The sequence below is a fragment of the Onychostruthus taczanowskii genome, unplaced genomic scaffold, assembly GCF_017590055.1.
Source record: "Onychostruthus taczanowskii isolate IOZ18803 unplaced genomic scaffold, ASM1759005v1 scaffold105, whole genome shotgun sequence".
NCBI classification, from domain to species: domain Eukaryota; kingdom Metazoa; phylum Chordata; class Aves; order Passeriformes; family Passeridae; genus Onychostruthus; species Onychostruthus taczanowskii.
In genome coordinates this window covers 320,045-341,036 of record NW_024497078.1, presented here as the reverse complement: position 1 = coordinate 341,036, position 20,992 = coordinate 320,045, and the positions used below count along the sequence as shown (strand labels likewise).

At 39.0% G+C, this 20,992-nt stretch overlaps 1 protein-coding gene across 1 annotated transcript in view; it reads left to right on the top strand.

Moving 5' to 3' along the window:
- The first annotated feature begins 11,478 nt into the window (after positions 1–11,478).
- The window catches only part of RNF17 (ring finger protein 17), a 39,299-nt gene continuing 29,785 nt past the window's right edge, over positions 11,479–20,992 (top strand). The window contains exons 1-9 of the mRNA XM_041414544.1: positions 11,479–11,555; positions 12,165–12,256; positions 12,938–12,996; positions 13,960–14,015; positions 15,309–15,408; positions 16,512–16,589; positions 18,001–18,098; positions 18,892–19,063; positions 20,388–20,464. Coding sequence (XP_041270478.1) covers positions 11,479–11,555; positions 12,165–12,256; positions 12,938–12,996; positions 13,960–14,015; positions 15,309–15,408; positions 16,512–16,589; positions 18,001–18,098; positions 18,892–19,063; positions 20,388–20,464 — 809 coding nt within the window. The remainder of the gene's footprint in view (positions 11,556–12,164; positions 12,257–12,937; positions 12,997–13,959; positions 14,016–15,308; positions 15,409–16,511; positions 16,590–18,000; positions 18,099–18,891; positions 19,064–20,387; positions 20,465–20,992) is intronic.

The window sequence follows — 20,992 nt, the reverse complement described above, 5'->3', positions numbered from 1 at the left end:
CAAGATTGTAAAGTCTTTCATAGAATATTTACAGGCCCTGTTTACGTCTTACTTGAAGACATCCACAATGCAATGTCTGATGGAAGAAAGCAGTACTAATGGTCTTGGAACAGAAAAACATCTGAAAACGGGTGTCACTCAGAAAACAGGTGGATCACAGAGGCGATATGGCACAGGCAGGAGAGGACATGTTCCTTCGACACAGCAAAACATTTCTCTTTCCCAAAAATCTATTGCACCATGAAGCACTCCACCCCAAAGAATTCCTGCTTTTCTCTGAAGTGAATCTAACTGTATCATCTTGCATGAACATAGTGTACAACACCTGTTTATCTTGTACGTTCTTGTTGAAGATAAAGCCCACAAGATCCACCCTGTAAATAAAATCTGTATGTCACAAATTAAAGCAAGCAATTTTTCATTATGAATAACCTGTGATTTTTCCATAACTCCTTAGTGGCAGAACTTACAGTTCCTCTGCTTCTTTCAAAGAGAAAATGTGTTCAGTCAGTCTACTTTCACCGGCCTGAACTCCCACTAATTCAGGGTAAGAGCAATGTGAAGCAGAGATCCTGTATCACTCATTCAGTAGCAGGTAGATCCCAAATGGGAGAAGCCAAGGTGACTCTGGTTACATGAAAGCAGGTTCACACTAGAAGATAGATGGAAGTTGCTCTCCTGACTCCAAGAGTTTCCAAGCACAAAGGCTGATAACAGCCAAGGATGTAACAACATTTCTTGAAAATTGTTTAAGAAGGTTTTCAAGTTTTTTATTAATTTGTAAGATCAGAGGTCAAAACAAATATTTAAAATTATAGATAAATATATAGCTCAATAGGAGTTGCTAAAAACTTCTGTTTCCATAGGTATATGGGCATAGGAATTGTTTCATGAGCATGCTAATGCCACTGTCTTCTACCAGTCTTCGGGAAGTATAACACTTCTGAAAGTCAGACACATCGAAGCTATTTTAAACACAGTAGATTAATTACATTCAGTTAGGCCACCTTGTATTTTAATGACCATTTTCACTTTCTCCTTTGATGCAGCACATAAGTAAAACTTGCCTTCTGAGCAGCAGCTCAGATGAGAATTACAATTATAGTCAGAGCAAGCATAAAAGACATAAATAAAGGGGAATAACAGATATATTTGGATTCTGAAGAGAATGATGACTATTACAAAGACATTCAGGCCTCAAGTCTGGAATTCAGCAGCTCTGTTCCTCCTGATGATTAGCTAGGTGAGCAAGGTAAGATGTTTACAAATTCAGGTTATCTTGAAGGGAAATCCTTCCATGTAATTAGGTCCTCTGTTCCAACAACAGCTACTACAGAGTGCCGAAGTGGTATTTATCAGACACCTGCAAATTTCTCTGTCATAGGGGAAAGGGAAAGGGAAAGGGAAAGGGATTTTAAAGTCAATACTTTACCCTAGGGAGAGAACAGACAGTGATATCCATCAGTCTTTAAATCCCCTTGTTTACTGTACCACTAAACTTTATGTAATGTTGTTTTTCTTCCTGAAATGGGTCTGCCAGTGACATGAAATGATCACAATGTAATATCCTAAATGTTTTCATCATGTGTAATTATTTATTTTCATGCCATTTTGAAATCCTAGGCAGATTGCCGATTGATGATCATGCTTTCCCCCACAAAATACTTAACAGACAAGAGAGAAAAGCTTTAGAAGGATCAGAAATAGAAATGTTTGCATAACCTGCCACTTGAATCATGAGAAAGCAAATGCTATATCTTATTAGAAAAACACAAACAAGCTTTTCTTGTGCATGGCTTTTAATTAATTCTTTGCCATAAATCTTTATCAACTAATTAGAATAATAATTGCAAACAGAAAACACAATTACACAAAGAAACAAAGAAAATAAGGAAAAGCCAAGCTGACTGAATTAATTTTTACTATCTTTAAAAAACCTGGCAAAAAGTTAACATGTAATTTCAGATAATGTTATTAATTTAATGGAATTATTCTAGAATTGTGGTTATATTAATCCAATTTACAGCAAATTGCAAATAAATTTAAAGTACAGGATTTTAGACTCAAAGGATAGAAATGAGTAATAGCATCACAATCGCTTTTTTTAGAAAGCTATAATGTGAATATATGAAAAATAATGTTCTGTAAATTTAAATACCAGAAGGATAATTTTGAAATCTGCCATCAAGGTGGATAAAATCTCATGACTTGTGGAGCATAAAGATGGTCTCTTTAATACCGCAGCATGAAAAATGCACTTTTAGCTACTCTGCCAAAAGAAAGACACCCTAGAAGTGTGCTCCCTGTGGTCAGATTATTTTACCATTTGGGTAATTTAATTTAACTTTGAATTAATTTAACTTTGAAAAGTCAGTTGTGGATAGGCATAAAATGAAATCTTTGCATTTTTTTCCTAAGATTTCAAGTATGTTCAGCACCTTCTGCATACTCTTCAAAATTTCATTTGTAGTAACAAATTGCACTTTGGTCTTTTCTCAGTCATGCTTGAAAGCATTAATAATCCCAAACCCAAGACATGGCTAACGTGCACAGACAGAATGCAAAAGAACTTGTACAGGTTGGAGAGAAGAGAAAACTCTTCCAGACACATTATTAAACAGCTAAATCATCTGGGCGGAATGTTAGTGACAGGTTGTAAGGCAGATGTCCCAATCTCAGCTGGTGTCTCTAAGTTACCTCTGTGAAGTCATACTGACATTTTGTCAACTTAATTTCTTGCCAGCCTTACCAAAATAATTGTTGAAATGGAGAGCAACCTTAGCTTAACAGCATTCTGTATATGCTTTGGAACTTCTTTTGAAGCTGTGCCTTTAAATAATACCACAGGAAGCCTGAAAAACACCATGCTGTAATTAGCCTCAGGAACTCTTACAGCTTAGGGGGTCTTATCAGTCCTAGGAAGAGCTTCTATGGCTACATCAGCAAAACACAAAAACCAAGGTAAGTAAAACCATGTAATATTTTCAGAAGACTATTTTGGGCAGACACTAATACACTTTTTCTTAAGTCCCTTCTTCCCACCTACACTTTCACAAACACCGTATCTCTTTCCTACATTCTCAAATAATCTCTCTCAAGCCTACATCCAGAAGCTGCTGAAACAACCTGTCTTACCTAATGGCATTCCTCAGCTGCAAACTCCATACAGAACCACATCTGATATGGATGGTTTTTAAAAGCACCTGGAAAAAAAATCAACAAACCCACACAAAAAAACTGCACTTTCAAACCAATGTGTAGGCCCTGTCCTGGACTCATCAGCAACTCCAGGAAAACAACTTGATTTGAATTTCTAAACTCTTAGACCTATGACCTGCTTGGAAGGACTGAAAACAACTGACCAGGGATGAACTGATCAACTTTGCCTGGAATGTAACTGAGTGCTGCTTTGTAAATACATGGAAATATACTCTGAAGAATTTCTAGCATTTCTGCTTATATTCTAGTATTTTCCATTCTTTTAATTGAAGTCTGCTTGAAAACTTTGGATTTATTTTTCTTCTTGTTCGAGCCACTGCTCTACCACTCCAATCTGGCTGTGTATGTTGTTGGGTTTAAAAGAACAGGTTTCACATTTTCCATTTAGAACTCCAGTGATTCCTGGAACTTAGGCAAGTTACGGTGAAGAGCTTCCACACATTGTTTCAGGCTGACAAGTGTGACTGAAAAAATTGAGAAAATAACACAGAAAGAAAATCCAGCAAAGCGTTTCCTTCACAGAAAACAGGCACTGGAAAATACTCAAGTTTTTGATTAAAGATATGTCATAAATTTTCTCTGTATATTCCCTAAAATACTATAAACCTGAGGCATATTATAAGTATTCACAAAAAAAGCTCTCATCTAAATGAAATAAGGTGCTAGAACTACCATAAGAAATGTAATCTGGGCTTTAACTGCTCTTAATGATTCCCCACTGCATTTCAAATGGTCAGTCTATATTGAAAGGATTATATCTTCATGTGAAGAAACCTTTTTCCCATTCTGAACTCATAGTGTCATTTTTGCTAAAGTCAATGTATTGGCCAATATGTTAATTGGAATGTTTACCCAACCATGGAATACACTAAAGCTCCAAATGTATTTCAGTGATTATAACAAAGAGATGATGTAACTACTTTATTACTGCTGATACAAATGTACAAATGCACTTGTTAAAGTGCATTTAGACCATGTGTAAAAAACTAATCACACACCTGAAGTATATGTGTTTTAAAATTGTATTGTATCTATACTTAATAATCTTGTGCTATGGCTAAATTTAGTTCTCCTAAATCACAGTACCACTCAGTAATACTAACTTTTTTGTGTTAGACTTTCATTAGATTCTTGAAATCATAACTTATTAGCATGGAAATACAAGCAAATTGGTGCATACAAAGAGAAAATTAAAGAAATGTGGCCTTATCTCTGACTGTGGCCATAAGTGGGTGTTTAGAGCAAACACATAAAAATAGACCACTATGGAACAGTGCTTCCCTCAGTAAACTCTTTTGCTGTGAGCACTGAGAGACTAACAGAATTACAATCTATCATGTGTGCACCATTCTTTCCAACAGTTCTAATTCATAGACCATAAAATTGTCTGATCATATCTTAACACATTTATAATTCTGTATGAAGTCATTTTTAATGTTTAATTACTGATTGTTTTCAAAAGTGATTTTTGCTTAAGATCATTTCATCAGATGCCTTCTAGTTCTTACATTACTTAGAAGAAATTAAAAACCATGCCTACCCAATTTCTTACAAAATACTCTATCCTATACTCCATTCTTCAGCAACAGCCATCCTAAGAGTTATAGCCCATGGAAGCTTTTTTCTACAGAAATTTTTGTGTAATTCTAATCATTCACAGTAATTCTTACCTTCAAATACAAAGGATAAAAGTGAATACTCCTGTGATTTGGAGTAATTTTTCCTCATGTATAATTATCAACTTCAATTTTATGCTCAGCATCATATGAATGTACTAAAAGACAGCTTTTACACCAATTGAAGTTATTAACCACACATTTCAATTATTATTCCAGAAAAAAATAATGAAAGATGAAGCAAACAGCTACACCAGCCAAAATAAACAAAAAAGGCTTTCTGTTCCTGATGTTTTCTTGTATTTTTAAAGGAAGTGAAATTTAAAATACATCTCTTCTTTTCTTTTTTTAATTCCACAAAAGCTCTGGGCACATTAATGCTCATGTGCTCCATAAATAACAGCAATCCTTTACACTCTGTCAAATGGCAGATGTGCACCCCAAAAAAATGAACAATACAAAGATAATTTCTAGGAGCACAAGGTAGAAGAGGCATATAATCTTTTTTCTCTGGGACCACAAACATATTGTTTCTTGGATTTTTAATATTATGCCTTGTGTAGATTGAAAAGTAAAACACTCAGAGTCCTGAGGATGTGCTCCACTTGCTTAGCAGTCATTTTAAATTCAGATTCTCCATTTGTCATTGATTTCATTCCCTTTTTTTTATGCATAAATAACATAAAAACCTTAAGACACAGAGTACCTTCTAGTAAAATATTTTATCTTTCATAGAATAGCCAGAATTAATTTGATAGTAATTACAATGACAGGGATTGGAATGGATGTGCCACAGGGGGTAATCCTGTTCTTTCTAAACGGCATAATTTTCTTCAATAAAGCAACAGAATTCAGAACCAATGGTATGTGGTATTTGCCATCCTAACAGCCATGCAACTCCTTTGTCTATATTTTTGGAGGAACATCACAAAGAAACCAAAATAAACAAGAGGAAATGATGATCAACTAACTAACTAACTAGCTCAAGGTCCAGCAAGGAGTTAGTGGAGGAATATGGTATTAAACCATCATTTCAATGGATTCAGTAATCAAGCTCTTAGACCAATAAACCTTTACCATAGGAATAATCCATACTCTTCCCTCATCACTACCCATTTTCAGTGCATTATGAAGAAGTCTAACTAGTAAATCCTCTAAAGGCCTTCTTAAGACATCAACAATTTTCTATGTGTTGATTATACAAGACAAAAAAACTAATGGTTTTGTCTTATGGGGAGGTCCAGTAAGGGACACCACACATGAGCAGCTCAGGGGGATGCTGAGAAATTTATACAGATGCACGTGGTAAATATTTGCAACAATCTGCTGTGAAGGAAATATCATTGCATATTTACACCTTGAACTGCTGAAACCTTGTGTACAGGCACTGAAAAAATACTGCTGATCTTTTCACTTTCATTTGCACAGGTGATTCCAAAAGATCTTCTAATGAATGTGTTTCTTAACAAGAGAACATCATTTGTTAGGAGTACACTTTATCATAGAACCAGATGGCATTTTTGCCATGAAACCAAGTTTCTTAAAAATTTCCAAATAAAAGAGAAAGCTTGATTTGTCTAGAGACAGAATTTCATCTTCAATGAGCCTAACAATGGCTGATCTGCAGAAAGATTTGAACATCTTTTATCCATACCTCTCCATGCAAACAAATGAAAGACCCCCAAACCAACTTCAGTGCCCACACAGAGGCGTCAGTCAGATCACACAGGATACAGCAATCTCTGTACTTGATATCCATTTGTGTAATGGGATCCATAACTGTGCCTTGCCATCCAGTATGGTGCCAGAAACACTAGTGGTAACACTAGGAAAGGGCGAACACACACCTGGGATGAGAAAAATTCAAAACAAACCCATTCAGCAACAGCACAGGTTTAGATCAACACTTAACTGGTCATAAAAAGCAATTTTAGGCACAGTGATAATAGCAATGTAGTAAATGAACATAAGTAAGTCATAACTCTTAAATTTTATTTGAGTGACTGCTGCCAGATACTAGAGCTGTAAAAATTAACTGTTTATCATCATATAAACATCATGGAAGAAAATACCAGCTGTACTGTTAGAGCAGAAATTTTGCACATTGAGTAGATCTAGAAATGTACATACTGGCTAACAAAAACTCTGATGATCATGAAAAGTCAGATCTCTTTCATGGTATAAATTACTTAAATCTGTGATACTTCAGAAAGGCAATTATAAGTACTATGAGCCAGGAGTTAACATTAAGTACATTTCCCTCAGGTATCTGTCTCTGTGTTAGGCCACCACAACATGTTAAAGTTACTTGTCTAATGTACAATTGTTAATGTCTAATGTTACTTGTCTAATGTACAAAGTTAATGTCTAATGTACATTAACAATTGAAGGTTTTCAATTGTTAATGCTACACAACTAAAGAAACCATCCTTCCAATACACTTGCACAAACCCCACCTACAAACTTTACTGAATTGTGTCATTTGGCCTCGCCTGCAGTAATGTAACAGGTATCCTTCCTGTTGCAAACACACATGGAACCTGTCATACAGCATCTAGGGGAAGACTTTGTTTCTGCTAAGCACTTAATTACACAGCCACAGTACAGGAAAAAATCTAACAGTGATTACATACCAAATAACCAAGACACACATTTGCAGAATTTATCATCTAAATCACAACTTTAAAAAAATAAAGGGCAGTTTTAGGGCATTTAATAATTAAATTTTGAAAGCAGAAATTCTTGCTGAGAAAAGGTAAGCTACAGACAATGAGAAAGGAAGATGCAATTATGCATTTGAAGAAATAACAGATGGCTGGAAAGATTATCAAGAAAACATAGAATCAGAATAGAATTTTAGAATCATTTAGGTTGGAAAGGACTTCCATCATTGACTTCAACCTGACACTAATCACCACCTTGTCAACTAGACCACAGCACTATGTGCCACATCCCATCTCCACTTCTAGGGATGGTGACTCCACCACTTCCCTGAGCAGTTTGTTCTTATGTTTGACCACCCTTTCAGTGCAGAAATGCTTCCTGATGTCCAACCTCAACCTCCCCGGTGCAACTTAAAGCTGCGTTCCCTTGTGCCTGTCACTTGTTACCTGGGAGGAGAGCCTGACCCCCACCTGGCTGCACCCTCCTGTCAGGCAGCTGCAGAGAGTGATGAGGTTCCCCTGAGCCTCCTTTTCTCCAGGCTGAACACCCCCAGCTCCCTCAGCTGCTCCTCACAGCACTTGTGCTCCAGACCCCTCCCCAGCTCCGTTGCCCTTCCCTGGACACGCTCCAGCCCCTCAATGTCTTTCCTGCAGTGAGGGGCCCAGAGCTGAGCACAGGATTGGAGCTGTGGCCTCAGCAGTGCTGCGTACAGGGGGACGGTCACTGCCCTGCTCCTGCTGCCACACCAGGGCTGATCCAGGCCAGGGTGCCATCGGCCTTCTTGGCCACCTGGGCACACCCTGGCTGATGTTCAGCTGCTGTTGACCAGCGCCCCCCAGGGCCTTTTCTGCCGGGCAGCTTTCCAGACAGCCTTCCCCGAGCCTGTAGTGCTACACGGGGTCGTCGTGACCTAGTAGTATATGTTTTCAAACTGCATTTGACTATGCCTTTAGGACACAAGCGCAGAGTTCACCCCGAGCCGGCAGTGCGTTCAGCAGCGCCCTGCCACGGCAGCCGAGGCGGGCGGGCGCGGCCCGCGTTAGGCCATGCCGCCACCTCGTGGGGACACAGCGGCCTCCTGCTTCGGCCGCCGCTAAAGTAGGGAATATCGGCAGTGCCCTCTGTGTACAGCTCCTTCCTTCCAGGATAATTACCGCTTTTTAGGAATGATTAACCGAACCGCCCCTTTTGTCTTCAGGTTTTCAGAGTGCTGTGAGCGCAAAACTGAAGGGATGATGTGTATGTTCATTTATTCTTTCAGATACAGGCTGACAGAGCTATAAAATCCCATAATATATACATGATACATAATATAACCTGTATGCACGTCTTTATAATTCGCTGTAAAGACATGGAGAGCAGAATGTGAATTTTTTAATTTTTACACAATTAATAGTAAGAAAACTATGACTTCGGAATGTGTTGCTATTGTTCACTTAACTAAAATATAAGCAAGAATGAGCTGTCTTCCCACCAAAGAGCTAATTAGGCCTAATTAGGCTTCTTATAGCTAGTTACACTGCTTTTCAGATAATCATGTTCTGCTGGTTTAAAATTGCATTCAGACCTCTAACATTCCTATCATTTCCCTTTCTCTCCTACATCCAAAGCAGCCATCACCAATCCTACATTTTATTCCTCAGCTGTTACTCATTGTGATCTTAAGAAACTGTTTGTCAGTTAGATTTTAAATGGGAATTAACACATAACAAGGAAAATGAAAACAAAATTTTGGGTGTGCAAGCCTGCCCTCACCTTGAAAGTAGAGGAAGCAATTTCCAAATCTAAATACATGTTGAGAAAACACCTGAAATTTTAGCTTCGGTGCAAAAAGTGAGAATGAAGGGAGAGTCATAAAGACTGGTATTCACAGAGCAGGAGAAGGGGGTTTGGTTATTATGGGTCACATAAAGAGAGTTTAATTTCTTCCCATCTGAGGGAAATTATTTACAAGGGAAATCAGTTTGAGGGTAACTTCTGGAAAGATCCACCCCTCACACACAGATCAGGCTCATTCAAGTGTAGATGTAAAAAAAATTTTTGTTTGCTTTGGGTGTTTTACCAAAAAGTGGGCGAGGCCCTACTCCACAGAATTGTGTAATTTTTGAACTTCACTGCTCCTTTCTTCATGCTTTCTTCTGGATTCCTCCTGAAATTCTTCTCCCATCCTTTGAGCACGCAGGACTGCAGTCTCTCCACTTTTGGCTCTTTTCTGCACAAATACTGTTTGCCTTGCCCACACCAAGTGCAGTACACCCTGCTATTACGAAAACCTTGAGTAAGGTTTGTGTTTCAGTCTTCCCTGTGCCCACTATCAGTGGTATGTCCTTCTTGGTAAATTTTGGTAACCTTGATTAGCTTTTGGTAACCTTCCCCTAAGTATGTCAAGCTTAAAACCTTAACAGGCCAATCCTACCAACAAGAAACTTCTATTTTTAACACCTGGACATCAGCAGAGGAAAATCAATGTATCTTTATTTTAAAACTTAACTGTATTTCACTAGAGGTGATTAAACATGGCTGGAGAATTTCATGCTACATTTGTGACAGCCAAAACACGAGTGGCAAAACTCTGCAAAAATATCGCTTGCTTCTTCTGCTAGTAGAGAGAATGCATGTAGAATAAAGTAACCCCAAAGCATGGACTTAATGATTTCTATCCAGTGTTCTGGTTTTGGCTGCGGTAGTGAGAGTGGCTGTGGTTTGGATTTGGGCTGAGCAGAGCATTGATAACAGAGAGATGGTTTTGTTATTGCTGAGCAGGGCTCACACAGAACCAGGGCCTTTTCTGCTTTTGTATTGTCAGTTTTTGAGCTGACATACTGGTGAGGAAGCTGTAGGTGCATGAGAGGCTGGGAGAGGATACAGCCAGGGCAGGTGACCCCAAGTGACTAAAAGAACATTCCAGACCATCTGACATCACGGTCGAAGTGGGGAAAGAAAGGCAGGTGGGATGTTTGGAGCGATGGCTTTTGTCTTCCCAAGTTTCCATTGTAACTGGTGGGTCCCTGCTCTCCCGAGGATGGCTGAACACCTGCCTGCCCACGGGAAGCAGGGAATTAATCCCTTGTTTTGCTTTGCTTACACGCATAGCTTTTGCTTTCTCTATTAAACCGCCTTAACTTCAACCGACGGGTTTTCTACCTTTCCCTCTCCCGATTTTGTCCCCGATTTCGCTGCTGGGGTAGCGATCGAGCAGCCGGCGGTGTCCCAGCCCGGCCGCGGCACACCCGCTCGCAGCAGCGCACACGCTCCGCCACGCTGCCCCACGCCGTAGGGACCCGGCCGCGCGCGCCGCCCCGCCCCTCGCGCCTGCCCGCGATTGGCTGCGGCCACCGTGAGAGGCGCCCCGGGCCGGCCGCCATCTTGGCGCGCGAGGAGCGGCGCGGTGCGCGAGCGGCAGCCGCCGCGCTTCCCTGAGCCCGCCCGCAGCGCCGTGGGGACAGGGCTCCTCTCGGGCAGCGAGCGAAAACAACAACCAGAGAAAGCACCGGAGCCGCGGGGGGCGGTAGCAGGCCCCAGGGAAGGGAGTCGGGGTGGATTGTGGACAGGGAGTGAGTATGGAGATAATTGTAGTAGAGAGAAACCCTCCTTTGAGGATACGCGCTCAGGAGAGAGATGGGGTGCCCGGCGGTGCTGTGGGCTCCCTGCGATGCCCAGCAATGGTGTGGGCTCCTGGGGTGCCCGGCAGTGCTGTGGGCTCCCTGGGATGTCCAGCGGTGCTGTGGGCTCCCTGGGGTGCCCAGCAGTGGTGGGTGGGTCAGAGCAGCTGAGCAGTGCAGGGCAGGCTGGTCTGTCCGTTTAGATTTGCTTTTGAAGGAAGAAATAAGTGTATGCTCGGTATGATTTCTGCATCTGTTGCTTCCATTTTGCGCTGCACAAAGTGATGTGAACCTGTAGTGTTGGCTCAAGTGATGAACTGGGCTGTGTTGAAAGGTTGAAAGTAATTTGTCATTTTTTTTTTTTTATATCAGGCACCATGAATGGAAGGGGAGAGTTCTCCTTATTGGATGGTAGTAACAAAGATCTTCCCAGAAGTAGAATGAAAGGTGTGAGGTATGTGAACTTTGAGATGGTGGCTTTAATATTTTTAAGCTCTGACAGTGGTAACTGCAGGAAATAGAATTGAGAAAATGTAGGAAGTAATGTTTGTGTGCTGCAGTGTTGTGAGGCCGTTTTTCTGTGTTACGTATGTGAGTAAAATACTCAGTTTGTGTAAAGTTTCAGTATTTGAAGTAGGTTCACGGAAAGAGGCATTTTAAATGCAATTTGGTATGCTATCAGATACTGTATCATACTGGTCTGTATGTATTTTTTATAAATTAGCTCTGTTGATTTATTCAGTACATTTTAAATAACTATAATGAATGTGATTGAGACTGATTACATAAATTTATTTGTGCTGGTTCTAGTTACTTGAAATACTGCATGCCTAGCAGCTGTAGTATCACCTTTATGTCTGATGAATTCAGTGTCACAGAGCTAAAGTACTTCTCCAGTTAAGAGAGGGTAACAAATTTTTTGTGGTGTGTATTGTTAACTGCAGCTTCTTCATAAAGTCATTTGGTAAAAGTGGATGAGTTTAGCTCTGAAAGAGCTAAAAGTCAGAATTAGTTTCTTACTAATATTCTTGGTGATCCTAAATCTTTACTTTTACCTCTGAAGGCAATATCCTAAGCTACTAGAAGAGCATTTTACACAGCCACGTCAGAGAAACGGTGATTTGTGTCATATGTCGAAAGCTCTCAGTGCGGAAGGTAAGGCTTTGGGATCTTTTTATTTCCAGCAGTTTTATTATTTGAGTAGTGTGCACTACTCACTGTTAATTTTCATTTTATATGATCTGTTAAGGACAGTAGATGGGCTGCTGCATTTGATTAACACATTGTTTATTTGCTACTTACCAGTAGCAAGCAAGAAAAATCAATTCCTTTTGATTCCTCTCCAGCTCCTTTTCTTGATGAAGTGATTGTCAAGTTTGTTCTAAAAGAAACTTCATTTTTCTGGGTTTTTCTGCATGAGTAATTTTTTTCCAAGGGTTGAAAAAATTGTATGGGATGCGTAGTATTTATAAAACAATTTGCCTTTACTTAACTATGCTTTTTGAAGGTTTGGGGTATTTTGCCTGTTTTCTTTTTGTGTGGTTATCCTGTACTGAATGTAGTAACAATATATGTAGTTAATGTTAACAGGTAATACCCTAATCAGTACACACAAGTCAGTCTTTGTAATTCTCAGCTAACATCTGTATTTTGTATCTATCCATTTGGATTTCTATTCCTAGCTCTTAAATTCTCTTATTAAAAAAAGCCAGCCTTCTAATTCCTGTTGACTTGCTGAATACTGTTTACACGACTACACTGGTGATGGTGTGTTCCTATTGTTTCATGGATTAGGATGCCCTACAGGAGTGGGTTTTTCTGTGCTTGCTTTTGCAGTGTTGCATGGTGATGGGAAGGATGAAGGCACTGATTTGTTTTGTTTCTCTTCTCCACAAGTAAGTCAATCTAAAGCTTTCTGTTCAGCAAGCTCTTCCGTTCAGTTGCTGTGGTGGTGTAAAGTAGCAATATTATAGGATCTTGTGAGTTTTCATTGAGAGCGATTAGAGCAGGCTCAGGTCCCCTCTGAGCTCAGGGTGTGTTCTTTATGACCACCTACATCCCCAGCAGGTGCTTGCTAGCATTTCTCATTGCACAGTGTTGCTGTGTAGTGCACGTCAGATGTGCAGAGCCTGCGTTTAGGAAGGTGTGTTTTTACAATTCTCATTAGTGCCCCTTGTTGCCAGATCTGTTCCACCCTCTTGGGTGCACACAGTGTGCAAGAAAGCAACTCATTAATATGTACATTTTCTGTACATAAAGATTTAAAATATACTAAAACAAACACTTAATTTTGCCTGGTAGTGTGTAAGTTTTGAGGTTTTCTATTTCTACATCTTTAAAAAAATGCCTTGAGCATGACTTCTGTGTGTTATGTTAATGCCATTGTTTCATCAAAATTTATACTTTGGACAAACATGAAATGCCCTTTTTTCCTCTTATGAAATTCAGTTTAGCATTTATTGCAAAATACAAATTAGTCACGTCTTTGGCATTTGAGCCGTGAGATTAAGCCTTATTGAAAAGGTACACTGTAGAATCTGGTTCAGGAATCCAGTATGTTATGAGTTTTGCATAATAATGGGGAAAATACTAAGTGCAAACAGGAAGTCAGGCTTTTACTTGAAACACTTTTTTCTTATCACAAATATGTACTGATGCCTACAGATGTTCTACTTTGGAGCTCTTTCCTTATACCTCCCCTGTACAATTCAACAGCACTTACTTTAAAGCTTGGTCTAATTGAAATGCTGGGCAGGGGTGGATACTGAAGGTGAAAACAGGTTTATAGAACACCGTTTCCTGGGATTTGGCTGTAAGCCTGTGGTGTAACTTGTTTTCCTTTTTCCCTCTGAATTTAGAGCAGAACGGACTTTAAATTTGGGCTGTATGGCAGCAGCTCAGAAAGACAAGCAAGGTAAACCTTTATTAAATCTTTTCATGACTTTAAATGCCAGCCTGGGGGAAGACTTGACCAAGTAAGTGATTCCAGACATTTTCCTCGGGCTGTTTTTTTTAGTATGTTCTTTAAACTTCACTACTTGTTGTTGGTATGAGTTTCTGATACTGTGAGAACACCTTGAGTGCAAGTATCATTGCATTGAGAGGCAACGAAAAACAAATTGGTTTGGCTTGAAAATGTGTGAAACTGAAAGTTTTAAGCGCTGTGGTAGATGGCTGATAAGGGTTCAGAGGGAGAGAGATCTGCTGAAATGCCAGGCTGTGGTAGGAAGGACTCTGCCTCCCTCCCCCCAGCACCTGCTGATCCCATTACTCCTTCTGTTTTGATAACTAGTCACAGCTATATGAAGATCAGATACCAGCAATATTCTGTGGTCTTGTCAAATCTAAAGTACATTCACTTGTTTATTTGCCCAGTCAGTGTAAACCTGCAGGAAGTCTTGAAGTGGCTGTCTTCAGCCTGCAGTGTTATTGCTGTGGAGATTGATGTTCATGCAAATAAGGACAGTCCCAGAAAATTCTTTCAGGTCTGTTGCATAAGGAACCTGTTCTGAAAGGAAGATGTAGGAAATTTATCTTCTGAGTTTTGGTGCATGTAACATGCACCAAAGTCAGAACATGCTGACTTTGCCCAAAGTGAAAGATTTCGTGTGTGGCTGTCAGTCTCTGCAGCAGTGTTCTCCAGATGCTTTCACTGTTGGTCAGACACAACAAACTGAGTCCAGGAAGAACAGCACAAGGCTTCCTTCCTGGAAAAAGGTTAGTTTATGCAGACTGCTCGTGGGAGTCTTCTCAGCTGTTGCTGAAGAGCAGCTGGGGGTCATCATACAATAAAATTTAAGAGCCTTCATAACAGGTTGCTAGTAAATTATTTTGGTGTCATTGGTCATGTATTCTAGACAGTAACAAATGAAAAATGAATCCTGGAATATTCATAGTCATGCATTTACTCTCACTGAGAAAAAGAATCACTACCAGCTACTAAGGTTTTGTTCAGCCTTGCCAAAATTGTCAAATGAGAAATAGCTACATTTAAGGGGATTATAGTAAAAAGATGATTTTTTTTTTTAAATGGGATATCTGCTGTATGTGTGAATTCATCTGTTGCATGAATAGGTGTGTGTATATGTATTTAGTGATAGATTTTGAAATACTTGCGTAAAGTGTTTGCAGGAAGTGTGGTGCTTTATTTAAAATGCATAGGTCTTTTAATTAGGGTTTGTTTTTTTTTTTTTTTTTTTGTTTGCAGGCCCTTCAGTCACAATATCAAAGAGAAGAACGTTCAATACCCATTTTCTTCCAATGGTGGGCTGAGTGATGGATCAGCTCTAGCTCCATCATCTGACATGGTGTGTTAACATGGAATTTCCTTATATTTCCACTTGGTTTGGTATATGCATAGTTAATAGTGCACTTTGTGAAACAAAAAACGTCTGCAGCCTTAACAATTACTTGCTACTGTTCTGTCTTATCATAGGGATGTGCAGCTACAGTGGTCGTAAGATAACTTGACAAAATGAGTGCAGATCAGACCCTCCAGTGAGATCATAGCTGAAAACTGTTAGCTTTATCCAGCTGTGGTGAAATGATGTATTTTGAATTTAGCTTTTCTTAAAAGATACCCCAGGCTTCACAACATTTGATTTGGGGACTTCTTTGTTTGTTTTTAAATCTGGGGCATTTGCAAGGCTCATGTTCGCATCCTTAAAACAGTAATTCAGGGCAACAAGATTGGTGGACAAATGGACCTCTTTAAACGTTCTGTTAAATTTCCTAGCTTCATCTTTATGAATAGGTTTGTGAGGTTTTAGACCAGAAACCATAAGTTGTGGATATTTTAAAGTGACCATAAAGGAGCTGTACTTCCAGTGCCAGTCTGTTTTCTTTTGTGGACATTGTCCGGTAAACTGACCTTGCAAATGTCTGATGCGATTTCTTAGGTAGTTTTGTTGTAGTGCCTGTTAAAATTTGAAAATTGTTTCCTTGTATTGGCAAACTACTGGGAGCTACCTACATTTTTTGGGATTGGGGGGGGGGGGGGGGGGGGGGTTCCAAAGTGATACTTGTAAATATTTTACTTTTGTTCTAGGCTGCAATATTCCCATTCTTCAATCTTCCATGTTTTTTTTTTTCTCTGTATTAATAACTTCATTTTGCTTTTTTTTCATGTACTGTTTTAATTTGGCTTTTGTATGTGAGTATGCAATTAAATTGTTTCTAAAAAAAAATTAAGACTCTTTCAGAAATACTACGATGGAAATGTTCTCAGTGAAATTCAGGTGAGCCAAGTATTTTGTGCCTGATGGCCATTATGGAGCTGCTCAGAGTCTTCACATAACTCATCAGTCAGCCACATCAAATGCCTCTGTCAAAATGGCAAATAGTTGTAGGCCATCTTGTCTTTTAGTTGTGCAAGCAACTTTTATGTTTACTGCAAACTTTTCCTCAGGAGAACAACACTGGGCAAGATATTGATGAAGCTTTGGGCGTAGCTGTTAGTAATCTTGGCCACTTCCATGACGCAAGCAAGGTGGGTGAAATTAGGTAAATAAATAATGAAATAATCAGTCTTCTCTTAGACTGAAGGTTTTTGTTCTGAGTAGTCACACATTAACACACTATTTAAATTTGCTTTTCCTGCCTTTGTTTTGTTACCTGTTTTGTCTTTCAACTGTTGATGTTATTTCTGTGGGTACACAGCCTTAAAGTCCAGGCTGCTGCCTGAGATGTAGTCTGCAGAGGAGTACACAAGCCTGTGCATAATTTAAAATTAATAGGTCAGTACATATATTTAGCAGAACTATATGCAAGCCAGTCTTTAAGTACTGAGTTTGTGTTTCCTTGGATCAGTGTAAAATTCAGCTTTTGTTTTTACTCTAGCAGCTACTCTAACTTTTTAATTCTGGCGTGCCTCTTTCTGCATTTAAAGGTGGAAAAGATGTTATGAGGGCAGCAGAAGTAAAAAATGCATAGAATGTGCAGAAAAATGTAAATCAAGTAATTTATATGCACAGTATAAAACATAGGAACAATCCTAAAATAATAAGCTAATAAGTTTTAGGTGTTAATAAGTTTTATTAACTTTTTAACTTTATCAATGATAATTAATTCATTTAAACTTTAGGTCTTCTTAAATGTGCTGTAGAAAAGCTTGCAGTTCTGTCTGTGCCATCTATTTGCACTTTAGCTTGTAAGATGCACAGTATAGAAGTATTTAATGTTTCAAAAACTTAGTTCTGGTAAGTGTGGTGGGAAGTGTCAGTGAGGCGTGTTCTCCAGTCCCTTTGTAGTGGCCAGTCTTTCTTTTAAGCAAAACTATGCTGAATTCCTAATTCATACACTGATAGCATATTGTAAAAACTTCCCATTTCAGCAGCTATAATAAATTAACCCATGAGTATTATAATACCAAGACTGGTTCTGCAACAGGTTTTCAACAAAGACTGGGAAATTGCCAAAGCAGTATTGCACTATTGAGATTTTTTTTTCCCATAGTCTCTTCATGAAATGTAACTGTAGTGACAAAACTGATGTTTAGCCAGTGGAAGATTGTTTTTTAATTTTCCCTTTATGCTCACAATGAGGTTTTAAAAAGCAGTAGAAATCTCAGCATTTATCAGCTCAGAAATCTCAGCTGTTATCTGTGTATAGTGCAGTGTTTGAATGTCAGATGAGGAAAGTGAGACATTGTGCCAAGATCTGTGTGTTTCTTCATAGACCTAAAAGCTTCAGTGGAAGATTAAAACAGTGTCAGCTGACTCCCAGCTTAGAGAAAACAGAGTTTTGTAATGAGTTATAAGTGGTTTAATGTAACTGTCTGCTGGGGTGTCCATCACTGTCTTACTGTTCATTGCTTCTGTTCTGAATTTTAAAAGTAGTAGTAGTATTGTGAGAATAATAATAATGAAATAATACATGTTTATTCATACTGAACAAAATAGGTGCTGGAGTACTTGGAGTTGAAAGTAAAGCATAAAAAAGACAAAGTTACAGAAGCTGCAGATAGAACACTTGATGAACTTATTACTCTTCTGTCAAGGTAGTAATCTAGTTTTGTAGTATGGCACGGGTGAGTTGCTTTTACCACAAATCTCTTCCTAATTCAGGTGAAAGACTTTTGCTTAAGAGTTTTCTCATAGCAATATTTCATAGTACCTGTCTTTTGTTTTTACCCTTTCATTGTGGCATCTTGGAGCTGGTTTGCATGGTTGGAAAACACAAGCTTATGCTGCCTCTGCTCTTAAAAAGATAAGAAAAATTCCTCATAATGTTCATTTTCTGAAAAAGCTCAATTTTGAGGTTTTGTAATACGGTTATTAGTGGATGATAAATTTCAACAGCAGGGATAGCAGGGTTTGTTTGTTTTATTTTTTTACTTCCTGCATGTTTTCAAGCTGATAGAAGTGTAGGGACACTTCATTTCTGGATTTTCACAAATATTTATGTCTTCAGAGTGAGGGGAGAGAGGTGTTAAAGCTCAGGTTTCTGGAAGAGCCTCTGAAGGGGATGGTCTTCAGTCTTACCTTAGTAGAATTAATTTGTTTATTTTTCAGTTGCATGTGTTTGGAAATATCAGGAGGTTGAAATAGAAGAGTGCTCCTCATATTTAATTAATAAATGTCTTCTCAGTGTGAACTCTATGACTTTTGTGGTTCCTCCAATTACAGAGTGCATTTCCCATGCCTGTACTTCACACTGTTTGGGGAAGATGATCCTTGTGTGTGGGATGTATCCACTTTGCATTGTGTGGCTGGCAGCTGTGTTACAGTCCACATTTGAGTCTGCAGCTGAGTGTGTGTTAAATTCTTTGCAAAGTAATGTTTTTAACACAGGAAAAGGAAATCATTCGCGGAATTGAAGGAGAACATCAACAACTACAGTTCTAGTATTGCAAAAACTAAGGAAATCATTGAAGAGAAGAAGCAGCGTTTGATTGGTGCCATTAGGACAGCAAAGGAATTAAAATTTTCACGTTCTCTAAGAAACTGTTGTGATCTCACTCAGGTAGTAACATTCTTGCACTGTGAAATAATTTATTTTTTAGGAATATATTCAAATTTGGATTGAAAGTTTGTGTTCCCAGTTTGCTGACTTCAATGCTGACATTTTTGGGCTATTATATTCTTCCCCTGCTTCTTCACAGACACAGAATTTTTATTTGGTCTTAGTCACAAGTTACAGTCTGGTGGCTGATATGAAGCAAAAAAGGTGGTTCTTACCTTGATGAGTTTGGCATCTGAAACAGGAAATGGAGGGGGAGGATAGGAAAAGTGGCACAGTGCTGATCGGTGAAAAGGTGTTTGGATCAGTTCAGTTTCTCAAATCTTTTCCATTCCAGAGCTCTTCGGCCTTCTCACTGAACTACTCCAGAATTCATAGCCACACTCACTTGATCCTCTTGGTGCCAGGCCTTTACTTTTGTTCTTTCTCCCCATCATATCTGCTGTTCATTGAAACCCATGGTACCTGCCATGCTGTAGCAGAGCAGAGGTCCATCCTGTGAAGTTTCCTGTCTCTGGCAACAGAGGAAAGATGCTTGGAGGAAGCATCCAAGAAACTGGGGAAGTTGAAGGTTAAGGATTTTAGTATCAATAGGATACATCGGGCTCATTACACTGAATAAACATTACCTTATTCTGTCATAAGATTGTGGAACATTTTTGTTAATGTCCTGGTAAAGTTTGTGGCTACGTGCATGGGTGTATACATGTGTGCATTATATATACATAGGCATAGGTTGTGTCAGTGAGTTCCACTTTTTACTGTTTAAAATTAGGTTTATGTAAAATAGCTTCCTCTGTTATTTCAAAATGTGCCACTCAGTTATTTCATTTGGAGCCTTTGTAGTCCTTGTGTTGAGAAAAGGAACGAATAATTGGTCTTGTCATTCTTGGAAGAAATGTGCTTTTCAGAATTGTCTACCCTGCATCCATTTGTCACTTTCCAGCTGAAGAAACTGGATCTTCTGACCCAGAAAAGACATCTAGTCTTTCCTTTTTTTGTCATTTACTTCGATCTCACCACTGTGATTTTTTTTGGGAACTGGCAGCTACCACTCTACTCTCATAGGCCTGTCTTTTTACGTAGAGATCACTTTTTCATTAGATGTTGAAACAAAAGGAGTATCTGACTTTTGCTTCTGTTTATATGCTTAGATTACAGAATCCCAACCATTAAGTCTTAATAAGGCAAGAAGACTTTTGAGAATGGGCTGTTGGCTGAACTCTTGGGGTTTTTACCATAAAATTTAAGGTGTCATGCTGTAGATAATAGGTGCTTGCATAACTTCCTATTTAATGGAAGCTGAGATTGTACTTCTTAATTTCAGATTATTTATGACTTGAAGTTGCCAGTGGAGGCTGAGCTCTCACGAGTGAAGAATTTAAAGGACAAAATACTTTCAAGGTAAATGACTGGAGTGGGAGATGTACAGGGAGGTAAAAAGAGGCATGGGTTATCTTAACTACAAAAACTGTTCATGAGACAGTTAAACAACAGAAGTTGATCTTCTTCACTTTCAATGACTGAAAAACTACTACTTCAGGTATAAGTATAAACTCTTCACTTAAAAGTAGGCAATAACCTTCATGTGAGGCATGGGGGGAGAAAGCACATAACATTTGCTGAAATGTAGGCAAATGCATATGGATTTTAAAAATCCTTGACAGACTTCTGCCACTTCTGAAATGCTCCTTTCCTTACAAGTAGAAATAAATTGGGAGAATGAGGGCTTAATTACTTTTTTAGTGAATCAGTTTCTGACTTTCGGGAAACATTAAATGCTTTTTGAGCTGCTGATGTCTAAAGAAGGTTGTGGAAGATCCCAGTTGCCATGCTCTCCCCACTGGAAGTGACTGTTGATTTCTGTAGCAGAAGTGAGCAAGAAAGTAGGTCTCAGCTGAGGTACACCTGACCCTGTGCAAGTTGGTCATA